This window comes from Coturnix japonica, chromosome 1 (genome assembly GCF_001577835.2).
Source record: "Coturnix japonica isolate 7356 chromosome 1, Coturnix japonica 2.1, whole genome shotgun sequence".
In the NCBI taxonomy this organism is placed as follows: Eukaryota; Metazoa; Chordata; class Aves; order Galliformes; family Phasianidae; genus Coturnix; species Coturnix japonica.
Genome location: NC_029516.1, coordinates 45,624,547 through 45,637,714, shown reverse-complemented (window position 1 = coordinate 45,637,714; position 13,168 = coordinate 45,624,547). Strand labels below are relative to the sequence as shown.

Genomic DNA, 13,168 nt, shown 5'->3' with positions numbered 1-13,168 from the left:
TAATGCAGTAAATACAACCCTAGAAAGTAAGGACGAAAACACTCAAAGTACCTCATCCTTTCTGACTGCACAGATCTGACATATACTCAACTATATCTGCTCTTTAAAATGAGCACAGACAGTTATTATTTCAGCCTTCCTTTATAGAGAACATTTCCCAGACCTTCGCTCATTTGCTCTCTTCTGGACCTTCTTCCAACTGATTGGCATATTTCTTGAAATACACTGTCCAAAACTGGGTGTATTTTCCAACTAGGCATTTAAATAATACACACACTACTCCCCTTTTTAAATGGAGTTACTGAAGATGGTGAATAGTGTCAGCCATGAACCTTCTTTCTCCCCAGCTCACCCAAAAGCCCCTCTGCACTCACCCTCCCCAAGCCTTTACTCCAGTGCTATTTTCTCACCAGCAGCATGAAAACATCATGTGAACCTGTGCCAAGCACCTTGCTCAACCCAAGCTGTGAAAAAGGCATTAAACATTGTGAATTGTGAAATACATCCCATTCGTCTCTGCCTCTCCACTGATGCTCCAGTGGCATCCATACCATGCCAAGAACAATACCAGGCAACAGTCACCAAAAATTAGCTGTTTCTTCCCTGCGGCAGGTCCTTAGTCCCAAACAGGTGCTATTTAGCATGGTTTGAATCCTTCATCTGGCTGACTTTGCTACAGCAAAATTGGGGTGAGCTCCTGATAAGAACAGAGTGCTGGCAGAGGCAGAAATCTTGCCAAACTACATCCACAGTTATTAGCTTTTGATGGATTTCCACCGCCTTCATATTTTTCTACTGCTAATACATTCAAGAATGATTAAGTGATTTCCCCCCATGCATTTTTCCCATTAGGTAACCCTTCTGCCCGCCCTTCTGCTTTTCTTTATACGTGAAATATTCATATTTTCATCCTCAATAAAGTGAGTTTCCATGTTCTGCCCCCCTTCTTTCCTGCACCTGGGCCCAGGACAAAGCACGCCAGCCCTCAGCTATGCTGACAGCATTTTGTGCATTCAGATCACAGTTGTTTGGAAAGAGTTATTTTAACCTGGACTGGTATGCTCATTTACAGCCCAGCTCCACAAATAATTATGTCAGCAAAACAGAGCAGAAGCTGCCCAGCCAGACAAAGTCAGGACTGAGAGGCTGGGTTTAAAAACCCATTCTGCAGTAGGAACAACTGTGAAAGTAATGCCTCCTACTTACTTTCATATAAACTACAACAGATACAATGAGCACAGCAAAACTGATAGAGTAAATTCTCAGCTACAGAACACAATTTTTCAACACAGACACATTAGCTATGCATTTTTACTGGTGATGAACAAGAGCCTTCATGCCACACTCATCTGAACCTGCACCAGCAGAGGGGACCCACTGTTGTCACTGGTGAAACACAGCACCCACCACCTTACTATGCTCATTTCCACAATTTGGTCTCCATAAACACTCAGCAACCATCAGTGAGTGTCAATGGAGACAGCTTTTTATGCATGAAGGAATTCAGTGACAAACTTTCGCTTCATATGCACTTCTATATCAGACACTACTTGGTCAGACTGCCCTTCTGCTGTGACACATTGAACTGCTGGCCTTCCATCTGATCCGAAAGTTAAGCAGCAGCCAGCAGGTCAAAAGAGGTGGCCCCAGGGGGGTCACATTTAGACTACTGGGTCCAGTTCTGGACTTCCCACTTCAAAAAAGACAGGGATCTCCTAGGAGTCCAACAGAGAACCACAAGGATCACCTTCTGTATGAGGAAATGCTGAGTGTCCCTGGTCTGTTCAGCCTTGGGAAAAGAAGACTGAGTGGGGATCTGATAAATGTTTATATATATCTAAAGGGATGTGGGAGGCAAATGAATAAGGCCATGTTCTTCTTGGTGATGTGTAGTAATAGGACAAGGAGTAATGGCCTAAAACTTGAACACAGTAAGTCCCTTACAAACACATGGAAGAATTTCTTTACAGTCAGGGTGGTGGAGAACTGGAACAGGTTGCCCAAAGAAGTTGTGCAGTCTCCTTCAGTGGAGATATTCAAGACCTGCCTGGATGCCTACCTGTGTTACTTACTTACTGTAGGGTACCTGCTTTAGCAGGGGGTTGGACTTGATCTCTTGAGACCCGTGATTCTGTGTGAAACCCAAATCAAACCCAAATCTCCAACATAAGAGCAGAGACACAAGGCCTGACAAAATGTTTCCAACATTTTCTGTTCAAGGTTTACCCAGAAGCACAAAAAAGCAACCTTTTAAGCCTTGCAAAGCTTTACAAAACAGTCATATGGAGATATTTGAGTTCCTGTTACCCAGTGTGAGAAATAAATGGAATCAGAACCAAAATCAGAACCACTCTAAGAACGAAACATAGCAGAGGAAGATCTGAACCAGTTGCCATAGAGGTCAGAGTGGCCATACACTGTGTTAGCTTCTGCAGTCAACAAAAGACACCAAGATTTGCAGAAGCCAAAAACTGGAGAGAAAGAAAGACAAATCTTTCCCAGATCCTTGCAGCTCAAGTGTCTAAGGAGGAGGAGACACTGGAAAACTGTCTAAAATAGGTTAAGATCTCAAAATCAGAATCAGTAATCAGACCCAACAACCAGTGGGCTTTCCTTGGTCTCCATACCTAGACCAAGCTCTCTGGAGACAGCAAGAAGATACCTGAAGTGCAAACCAGCTTGTCAGATATGCAACGTTTGTAGAGAGACTACAGGTAGATTTGTAAGACTGAATCAAGATTGGCTCTTAAAGGAAAATTAAAACCTTTGTTTGCTATGACTAAGAGAATCTCATGTCACATCCCAAACCAACCACAGACTAATTCACAAAGGCAAGGCCTACTGCTACAGCTGCTACTCATTTCTGCTCTGAACCAAATTCTAGTTTCCATCTCTTGTTTACTATATGCTTTTATAAAAAGATGAGATAAAGAGCTGTGAGTGTGCTCCACGACTTCCTCTGTCGGTTCAGGGTGGGGTTCCCACCCTGTAGCTTTTGGTGTTTGGTATGCCACAAGTCATGATCAACGCAGTAGGCATTTTCTTCCCATTCATCTTCACCTCACTTCCAAAACACATTTCTTAAGGTAGGGAAGACAAAAGTATTCAAAAACGTGGTCACATGCACAGAAGGAGATTTCATCTTGCTGAAAGGCGGTATCATGGAGAAACATACTGAAAGAATATGAGAGGAGGAATACACAGGTGGTGCTCTATCAGCACACTTTTGTGCCCATGCAGCACACACAAATTCCACATTTGGGACACAGACCTGATGATAATTCAGAATCCTTGTTGACTTCATAGCCCTGGCATGGATAAGAGCCCCTGGATTAAGGTTAAGAGCCGAGCATCAATGTAAGGATAAGAACACAACTGATAAACTGTGATTCTTCAAGCCCCAAAATATTATAAACTCAGAAAATGCGAAGTTAAGATTGACTAAAAAAAAATCAAAAAATATTAAAAAAAAAAAAAACACGAATATTTTTAGGAAAGTAAGAAACACATCTCTGGCATGCCCACAAAAGCAGCTTCGCTCTTCACTGACACCCTTCAATAACAGGATGACTGTCATTACCAGCTGTGAGTGTTTCTGGTCCCAGAGTGAACAGGGGCTGGAGAAGGGCTCCCTCCCATATCATTACTGTTGCCAGCACTGCCAAAGCCTGGCATCACAGTTACAGCCCTTGGGGGGACTTCCCTGCCGCTGAGCTAGAGACACGGCAGGGGAAGAAAGAGCTGAAGATTTGTAGTGTCACACTGTCTCTTGCACCAACACTTGAGATACACTTAGTTTGCTCAGCAAAGACACTGCTCCTTTAAGATAAGCAGAAGGATAAGACTTGTGTTAGATGTAACAGCAAAAAAAGAGCCAGCTTATCAAAGCCAATGTGGAAGAACTCAGAGAAAACCCGACAAACTGTCAAGGCCCACATGTGAGTTAATTTAAACTCTTAACAGAGATGCGTCATTTCTCAGAGACCTTACCTTCTCCAGGAGCAAAGTGGAAATTGTCACCCATGGTAACAGTTATCAGATCTCTGGGTTACTTGCTACAGTCTCACATCATAGAAGATGTACAGCAAACACTGATATCACCCTGTGCATCCCCATTAACTCTTTGCATTCAAAAGACATTACTGAAATACTGAATTGGAAAATAGAAAGAAGAATGGAAAGCTTCAATACAGTTATTATTATTCCATGTCCAAACTGAAGAGGAAATGGGAACTCTTTGATTCATCCTATCCTAGACCTGGCCTTATGCCTGCTTCTTGGCTGGGCAACCGTCCCTTTGCAAACTCTTCTGATACTGTTGCAGAGTGCCAAGGCTGGCGGAGATGTGGGGCAACGAGAAGAAAAAGGGGAGATCATTCCCAGCTAACAAGAATGAGCTAACCCAAAAAGACAGTGGGAAAATGAAGGAGAAATAACTGCATGACATACTAAGTTTTACTTCCCTGAATTATTAAGCATCTTAGCAAGTAATTGAAGTAATCGAGTATAATACTTGAATGTTGCAGGGAGCTGGGAAAAAATGCAGCCTGTCAAAACCCTCAGCACAAACTTTTCTCTCTGCAGCTTCAGAAGGTCAGACAGCACATTTCCATTGCTCACACAATGAACTTTCCTAAGTCTTATGAATCAGATGATACAAACACAAGGAAAACAAACACACACAGCTATCAAAAAACAAACAGAGCAGATGCAGTTATTAGGCCTCTTGCAAGGAGGCTCTCAGCTTAACCATACAGGCTCCCTTCTCTTTACAAAGACTCAAGGCTTTGACACTGAGCTTCAAGAGATCCAGTCAGTGAACCAACAAAGCATTCCTGGGAGACAAGCGGCGGGATGATGATCAAATGAAAATGAAACCAGTTACAGATTTCTGTGTGACACAGCACAAACAGAAATCCAGCTGGATGTGTCCTCAAAGCAATGTTTGGTTTAGGATACCTTCTCGGTGTTCCAGTCCTGCACTCAGAGCACGGCATCTAACACTGCAGAAGTCTCTCTGGCCTCTGTACTTGAGATTTCATTCTATACACAATGAACCAGGAAATGCAAGCCTTCAGAGATGAAGAGGAGTACTTTAGAAAGTTATTATTTTTATATCTTCAAGGCTTGATGGGTTTGGACATTTTATTAAAAAAGTCTGGGAGCGATGATACAGTCCATATGTTTGCTTTGAACTTCTTATCCTACGTGAAAGTACAAGGTCAGCATGTTTTGTGGAAAAAGGCAGGAGACAGAAGCAGCATTGGTGGGCAGAACAGCTGATACGGGGTGGTAGGCAAGTATAACTTTGTGTTGTTACTCTAAATAGGCTTCCAAAAAATACAAGGAACATCACTTCTAAGTCCTGATGTGTAAAGCAGAAGGAGAATGTTGGAGTTAATACACGGCACAGACAACACAAAGCAGGAAGGGCTTATTCAAGGGATTAAAGCAATCGGTTTATCTGCAATTCAAACAGAACATACAACAATCCTGAAATGGCCACTGCAGGGACACACGGCAACACTCCGGAATCAGTAAAGCACTGCCCAGGCACGGCAGCTGATCATCTGTCACAGCCGTTATGGAGATGAAATGCTGTGGAGGCATTAAGAATTGCACCTGAAGTCATCCATGTAACAGCACAACATTTACCGTTGTGAAAAATACAGCACACTTAGATAACTGTATGTGTTCTAACAGCTATTTACCTTTGCTTTTCTTGATTTACATCAATAGATGCTCCTCTTTAACAAGTAATGCTGGTAAACATTCTAAAAGCTGGCAGGGGAAGTCTTTTGCTCTGACAGAGTTCTAGTATGTTCTACTGTAGCTACTGTCTGTAGCAGGAACAAGGATTTGACATTATCCACAAAGGATTCGTCTCTCTCATCTCCCCTCTGGGGAGACCTCATTGAGGCCTTCCAATACTTGTGGGGAGTCTGTAAGCAGGAGGGGAATGACTTTTTACATAGGTTGCAATAGGACAAGGGGGAATGGTTTTAAAGAGGGGAGATTTAGGTTAGATGTTAAGGAGAGAGAAAAACTTTGTTCAGGCAAAGATTTGTGAGGCACAGATTTAAAGCATTTCCACCTCAGGAAAGTGTGAAACCCAGCAGCACAGGATGCCCACATCTCATTTCCCAGCATACACTCAAGTAACAGACAGAACACAAGTCCAAGTAAAAAGCTGCACCTGAGTGTTGCACACCTATAATAGAGAAACAGTTTAGGGCTGAGGCCTGTAAAAGCAGACACTCAGAAGGACAATACTGACTCCATCCTTCCTGGATTCTATTCCAACTGCTTCCTTCTAACCACGTAGCATCAGGGAAGCTCTGCTTTCAATTAAGAAGTGATTTGCACTGGACAGCTGGCATGGCAAGAGAAGACAAAACATTACAAACCAGTACTGGATCCAGTTGCTCATGGGGTTCATGGGATAAAAACTCAAAATTGCCAGCAGGAATTAGTAAGCTGACAAGGACTTGAGCTGAGTACTGTATGCTGGAAAGGACAGCATTGTATTCTTTTTTTAACCTGCCTTCTGCATCCAGTCATATACCCCACATACATGGCATCCCAGAAACCAAATATACTACTAGAGAACCTGTATGCAAGCACAAAAACTGGTGAGCACTAAGTAGACTGAGGCCAGAAGGAAGCTCCTAGAAGTTCTCCTCCTAGCCCCCAGCTCACATAATGTCCTTTTCTAAGTGCCTGAGGCACCCTGCAGGTAGTCATGAAGCACATTCCCAGAAACAATTTTCTACTTCTACTTCATCTGTTTAGGTGAATCTAACAGTCACAAGAGCAGCTCTGGGGCAGGACTGTGCTGCATGACGACATTCCCTGCTTGGCTCTTTTTCATGTCTGCAGGCAGAAGCCAAGGATCACAATCCCGATCGATCAAACAAGGGGTATGCAAAGCTTTAAAACAGAAAGAGAAAACAAACAGATGAAGCACAACATGTTTTGCAAAGCCGAGTATTGCTACACTGGCCAAATGCCTTTCTTCTTAAATGTTTTGCTGTTTTAGTTGAAGACACTTCCCACATGTCTTCCTCCTCAGATGTATCTTAGGTGCTGTGTTAAACATTCTTTTTGAGAGCAGAAAAGTAAAGATCTGATTCTCACAAAAAATACAATAGCTGTAAACTTTAAAATTCAACACTGTAAAAATGGACAGCATGCGACTGTTCTGCAGCATAACAGAGTGCAGAGCTGAGCAGAGCCAGCAGTTTTTGTTTAGTTTGCATTTTAAGAGAATAAGATGAAAATCACTTTTGCATGTATATTGAATATATATATACATTTTGTATGTATACACACACACACACACACACACACATATATACATATATATATTTATATATATATATGCAAATAGTCAAAAGAGCTTGTCTGTTGTCACTGTCAGAAAACAGGCCAAAACCCAAATTAGCATGAAAACTTTCCCTGTTTCAAGAAACAGTCCTAGCTCAGATCACAGGTATGTCAGATGCAGATGAAGACTTGGTTATCAGTTCTTCCCTCTGGGCAATATACAATTTTAATCTTCAACTAATGAGTCCCACTGCTAGTAAAAGGTTACGTAAAGTGATAACAGAAGAGTAACAGGAATTAATGAAGCATTAAACTCCATTATTTTGAATCCCCTGTCACTGCTTATAAATGTTTTAGTTTTAGTAACTACATTACACTAATTCTTTAGTGAAGCATAGCCTTGCTGTGTGGTTGGTGGGCTGGAAAGGTTACTCAAGCGAGATTAAGTGTACTTGGTAAAAAAATGTTGATACATTTGCCTTTCTACCATATAAACAGAATTCCACATGGGGACAAAGTAAGCAACTCCCAGCTTTGTTCTGAACAAGCAAAGCAGGAGCAGTGTGACTCTCCCTGGCTCTCAGCTGTTTCACGAAATGTGTTCTTCCACTCGGTGGCCAAGAGCCCTGTGTGGAAGGAAGCCTGAAAACACAAATCCTTGTTTACAATTCACAAACTGAGTTCAAACACCATATAAGATTTGTACTTCATTCAGGAGAACCAGAGGTATCAGGTAATAATAATCTATATTTGTTTCATAGATTTTCACAGGTCTACTTGGCAGCAGGATCCAGGAACCGAACTCAATAAAATGCTAAATCTTAGTGAACACCTAGGATAGCATTAAAAAACACTACAAATTCACCAAGAAAAACAATTTATATTGATCAACTGATATCTCTATCTATATGTGATAGCAAAACAGCAGGTGCTGTGCCAGATGAGCTCTAGTCTGTTCCTATTGACTGAATGAGTGCTAGGCACCGGCAGAATACCCTTCAATTCAGCTTCATCCCAATGTGAAACAACTCTCAAACTCTGGGACCTTTATGTGGTGCTAAGCCAGGTATAGCAGGCAGGTTCAGTCAGGAGTTTGACTTTAGAAGCCCCTTTCCAGCCAAAGCTCTAAGGCTAATGGAGATACAACTGCCACAACTCTTTCAAGAGTGTAAAGGCTGTCCAAATATAAACAAGAAGCTAGAAGCCAACCAGCATTTCCTGTGGAGGGAGCACGTCAGCTCATTTCATTCAGCACCACACCATCCTCTGGATTCCCAGTTTAAATTTTGTTAAACCGTGAGAGAGGGCTGAGCAGGGCTGGTTTCCTTAGTAATGAACACAAGGTCAGGGTTTGGTATAGTCATGCTTTGTAGCAGATGATGGGAACACAACTTGCTAAATGCTTTCACAGACAGATTGTGCAGGTTAGGGATATGATAGAACTCAGGATACCTGCACACTGCCAGTGGTAATTAAAGAGTGTTCTGAACTGCTGGAAGCAGGAACAAAGCTGTTGTGAATCTGAGATGCCCTCATCAGGAACATGGTCCTTAGTCATCTCCTGTACTTCTCAGGTTAAAAACTGGTCTTTGCTTTAAGGATAACAATTTATCTCACTTCGATCTTCTCATTAAAACAGCCTAGACAAAGAATGTTTTAAACATTTCCCTGCGTGTGGTTATTTCCAGTTGGCAGGTATGGATAAATGGCAGCATGGCTTGGAGGGAAACAATTTCAAATCATGTTTAGAACAGATCAGCTACAATGTTTTCTCTTAATTGCAGAAAGAATCTTTTTATGTGGTGCCAGTATTTTCACAGTGATACTGCACTGGGCATTCTCCTTTAGTCTGCCATACAATTCACATGTACAAGACATAAATGAAGCAATGAAGAGTACAAGTCTGCGAAGACTTGTTATTTGGGCTGTATTTTAAGCAAATTTAAGACAGACTAATTACTCTGGGTGCCTCACTTGAATTACTTGAAAGAGCCTCATTTCCAAAGGGCCTGTAAAGCAGACCCCTCTCAGGAATCACAAGTTTGGCCAGCAACACCTTGAAGAAAGCCAGTTCTGAATAAAACCTAGTGAGTATTTGCATATAAACCACCTAAGGCAGAAGACCACAAAGAAATCAAGAACATTTAGGAGTATACACCGGTATTTCTTCCAAAATCAAGTGCATTCTGTTGAATTATCCAGATAAAAATAAGAAGGTAGGCATGATGTACCATATCCAGACAGGACAATCTTTCCTATTTAATTTGGAGACATAATTTTAAACAGGGAGCCCAGAAACATCTTCAGCACGTCACTACCTCCCAGTGAGCCGCTTCAGTTGACAGAGCAGTGCTGACAGGTTCTCTTCATTCAGAGAGAGAGCTGACAGCCTAACCTTATGGCTTTACCAAAGTCTAAGTCACACCACTGTGTCAGATTACAACATGCTCCCCAGAAATAGAAGTCATGAGAAATTCTTTAGCATATTGTCCTCAAGGTGTGAGAAATGGGGAAGGGGGTAAGCTTCTGAAAGAAGAAAACATTTACCTGAGCTGCTGCCTTCTACTAGAGCTGTGAAGTGAAACTGAGAAGAACTCTAAACACTTCTCTTTGGTCTTGGTTCAAGTTGTTACCTACACAACATTTAGTTCAGAGGCACCAGTGGGCAAGGAGCAAAACACAAATGTTTTTTTCTCCAGTGCTAACCTGACAGTGACTTTATTTCACTCATGGGGCATCCGGTGCATCCACCCAGACAAGTATACTGAAGTTCTCTGGTACTGCAGATTTTGCCTTCCCTTGCAGGAAGGGAACTAGCTGATGCCCATAGGTCCCTTGCTGGCCTTGTTTTCTAGCAACTAACATAAAATATGGCTCCTCCTGAGTTAACATCTTGTACGCACTGACAGTTTGGGCCTAGTTTATGGAATGTGAATGTACAAAGCTACAGCTGCCTCAGAGGTCTGAGGAGCTGACAAACAAGAACAGAAACTGCAAAGGCAGGAAGCCTGTTAGAAGAGCGATTATCAGCATGCGTCAAAAATATATGACACTTCCAACAGCATGGTCTCCAGGAGACTCGTCTCTGCTACAATCAAACACAAATGTTCTTTTGGGGTATGGTTACACTTGAAGCCATTACTCTGTTCCTTGGTACCAAAGGAGGCACCATAACTAGAGTACCAACCAGGGAGAAAGTTGGGTGGAACTGGGTGGGGTTTTTATATCTGATGTTGTTCACCCAGAAACGGACAATCCGATCTTTCAAATCATACATGAAACCATTCTCAGCTCAAAAACAAGCACAAAAACATCAAGAGAAAGAGCTGAAGTGATACTTACGCGGCATGATCCCTTGGCTCACCAGCTCCTCCCGTGTGCGTCGCTGCTGGAGCTTCAACTGCAGCACTGCACAACAGCAGAGACAGAGAAGAGAAGGAAAACCATCAGTGTGAGAAGTAACTGAGAACACATTTTCAAATGCATCTTGTTTTCTTCTTCAGATGTTCAGCAAGCAGCAGAACAAGCAGACCCCCTCCCACCGCACTGCCCTGCACCACTGCAATTGCAGAAGTGGCTGCAAGCATCGAGGTTTCCGTGTTCTGCTGTGGGTAACGAGGGGAGGAAGTTGCAAAGGGTCTTGGCAGGGTGATAAAAATGTGCACAGCCAAGGCTGTTTCTCAATTCTTTCTAGAGCACCAAGGTCTTACACACCATTAATATTAAAAAACAAACACAAGAGTGCTGTCTGACAGTACTCCAATAAAACCAGAGTGACACTCCAACTGCTGTTTACTCCTAAAAACCTAAATTACCTTCTGCAGATTAAATTGATTTCAGAAAATTATGGGTCATTAGGTTCTCTAAATTACAAGACCAATTTCCTTCCTCAACCGAGAAATTCTTTCACCTTCAGAAACATCTCATGAAAATGAAATATCATGGCTATCTCTACAAGCGCCCTTGTCCCACAGCAGAAGAAATCCCTTATCACTAGAACATCCTCTACTTACTGGAGTGCAATGGAATACATGTATTACCTGCGTACAATGCAATTATCTGGTTTTTTTTCAAATGCAAATGACCACTTCACTCATAACTTCAGCAGCCAGATTGTAACAGCAGTTCCCATTCAAACTATATAATCAAAGCAAAACTGTAGAAGTTAGCCTTACAAACGTTCAAAGACAACTTCCATGAGAAAGGTACCCTGTAAAACCAAGGAAACACACGTACACACACATCCATTTAGGACAACCTGAGAGAGCAGACACTGAATCTCATCTGCAGTCAAACCCAAGCTCCTAAGCACACTCAAGATAAAACAGTACAAATGGCATGGCACCTTCCTTGTTTATACTTCCATTTCACTGTCAAGTTCACATTGTATAGTCCACAAAAGAGAAGTCCACACAAATGCAGCAGAACCATCAGAGAACAAAACTGTTCTACAGAATCATTACAACTCTTAAACTTCCTTTCTTAAGTATTCTTTTGGTCCAATACATTCATTTCCTACACTACACCCAAATTTATACTGTACACGCCCTACAGCAGAGACCAAAAAGCTTAAGCAGAAGATGGCACTTCACCTACTTGCATACATCAGCCCATTTTACCTGTTTCCTTAAACTTCCCGTCTGCCCTTTGCATTAAACTGAGCTACACCTTCCAATAAGGCATCTGGTCTTCATGTGAAGTTGAGGAAAGATGAAAAGCCTGTCTCTTCTGCGGTCGAATCATCCTCACCTCAGCTAGGCTGGACTTGCTTAGCTCCAGCTTCCATTGGCTCTTGACATTCTTTTTTTTTTTTTTTTTTTTTTTTTTTTTTAATGTTTACGACAGTGTGAATATAATTCCTACATCTGAAGCACTTCCACATACAGCGTACAACCAAGCTACCTCTCTTCTCTTTCTTAAGCCAAAGGATTTCTCAGGGGGCCCAGGAGTGTTCCTGCATGACTGGGTTGTTGCTAGCACTAATACAAAGAAGAGGTGAGACTGCAAGCAGTCTCAGCCCTGTCAGGTAACTCTCACTATGTGGCATTTTTTCCACTCCTGAGCCATCTGGGGAGCTCATTTCTATACCCTAAACTAGCACATCTCACTACATGTACACCAGCTAAGCACAGACCTAGAGCATCCACCACTCCAGCTTTACGTGCAGATAAGCTCATTATTACTCATTTCTTCCCATTACACATCTAGCAGTGTATTTGTTAGCTGGTTTTGCCTCTTTGCTATTCATTTTGTGGGACCCTCTGCCCTCCTCACTGTCCCAGCTATCTCCACCACTTACCTTTCCCCCCCAGTGCTAGGACACTCAAGGAACAGATCTCCCACTCAGATGCAGACGGCATTTTCTGCTCCTTGATGTACACCTGTAGCAATGCACATTTCACCCAACTGTCTCCATTTGCTTAAGTTTTCTTTTTCTTTTTCTTTTTTTTTTATTTTAATAAACGATCATTAAGATGATTCACCAATCTTTGTTCTTTCCACACCTTTAGCAGTGCTCTAGCATGGCTTTCCAGGCCATGACGGGCTGATCCCAATCAGAAACTCTTCTCTACCTCCTTTGATTACAGGCAGCTCTTAAACCACTTAAGCACTACATCATCATATTCAAAGACACTTCTAGTAACTAAAACATATTGTGCTACATTAAAGAACTTACATAAGGCTGTTACACCCAGGCAAAACCCCTGGAAACCAAATTTCCAATATCAAAACAACAAAATCATGCTTGAGCAGACCTACTAAAATGGAAAAGCTGCATAATAGGATTATGCCTCTGCTCTTATTTAGATTATCAAATTTTCCATAGCTTTTTCCCCCTGAA

The 13,168-nt window shown here is 42.1% G+C and overlaps 1 protein-coding gene across 2 annotated transcripts in view; it reads right to left on the bottom strand.

Moving 5' to 3' along the window:
* The window catches only part of MRTFA (myocardin related transcription factor A), a 64,799-nt gene that overhangs the window by 17,066 nt on the left and 34,565 nt on the right, over positions 1 to 13,168 (bottom strand). For both annotated transcript variants that reach the window (XM_015860629.2, XM_015860619.2), the window contains exon 2: positions 10,669 to 10,734. In XM_015860629.2, the coding sequence (XP_015716115.1) occupies positions 10,669 to 10,734 (66 nt within the window). The remainder of the gene's footprint in view (positions 1 to 10,668; positions 10,735 to 13,168) is intronic.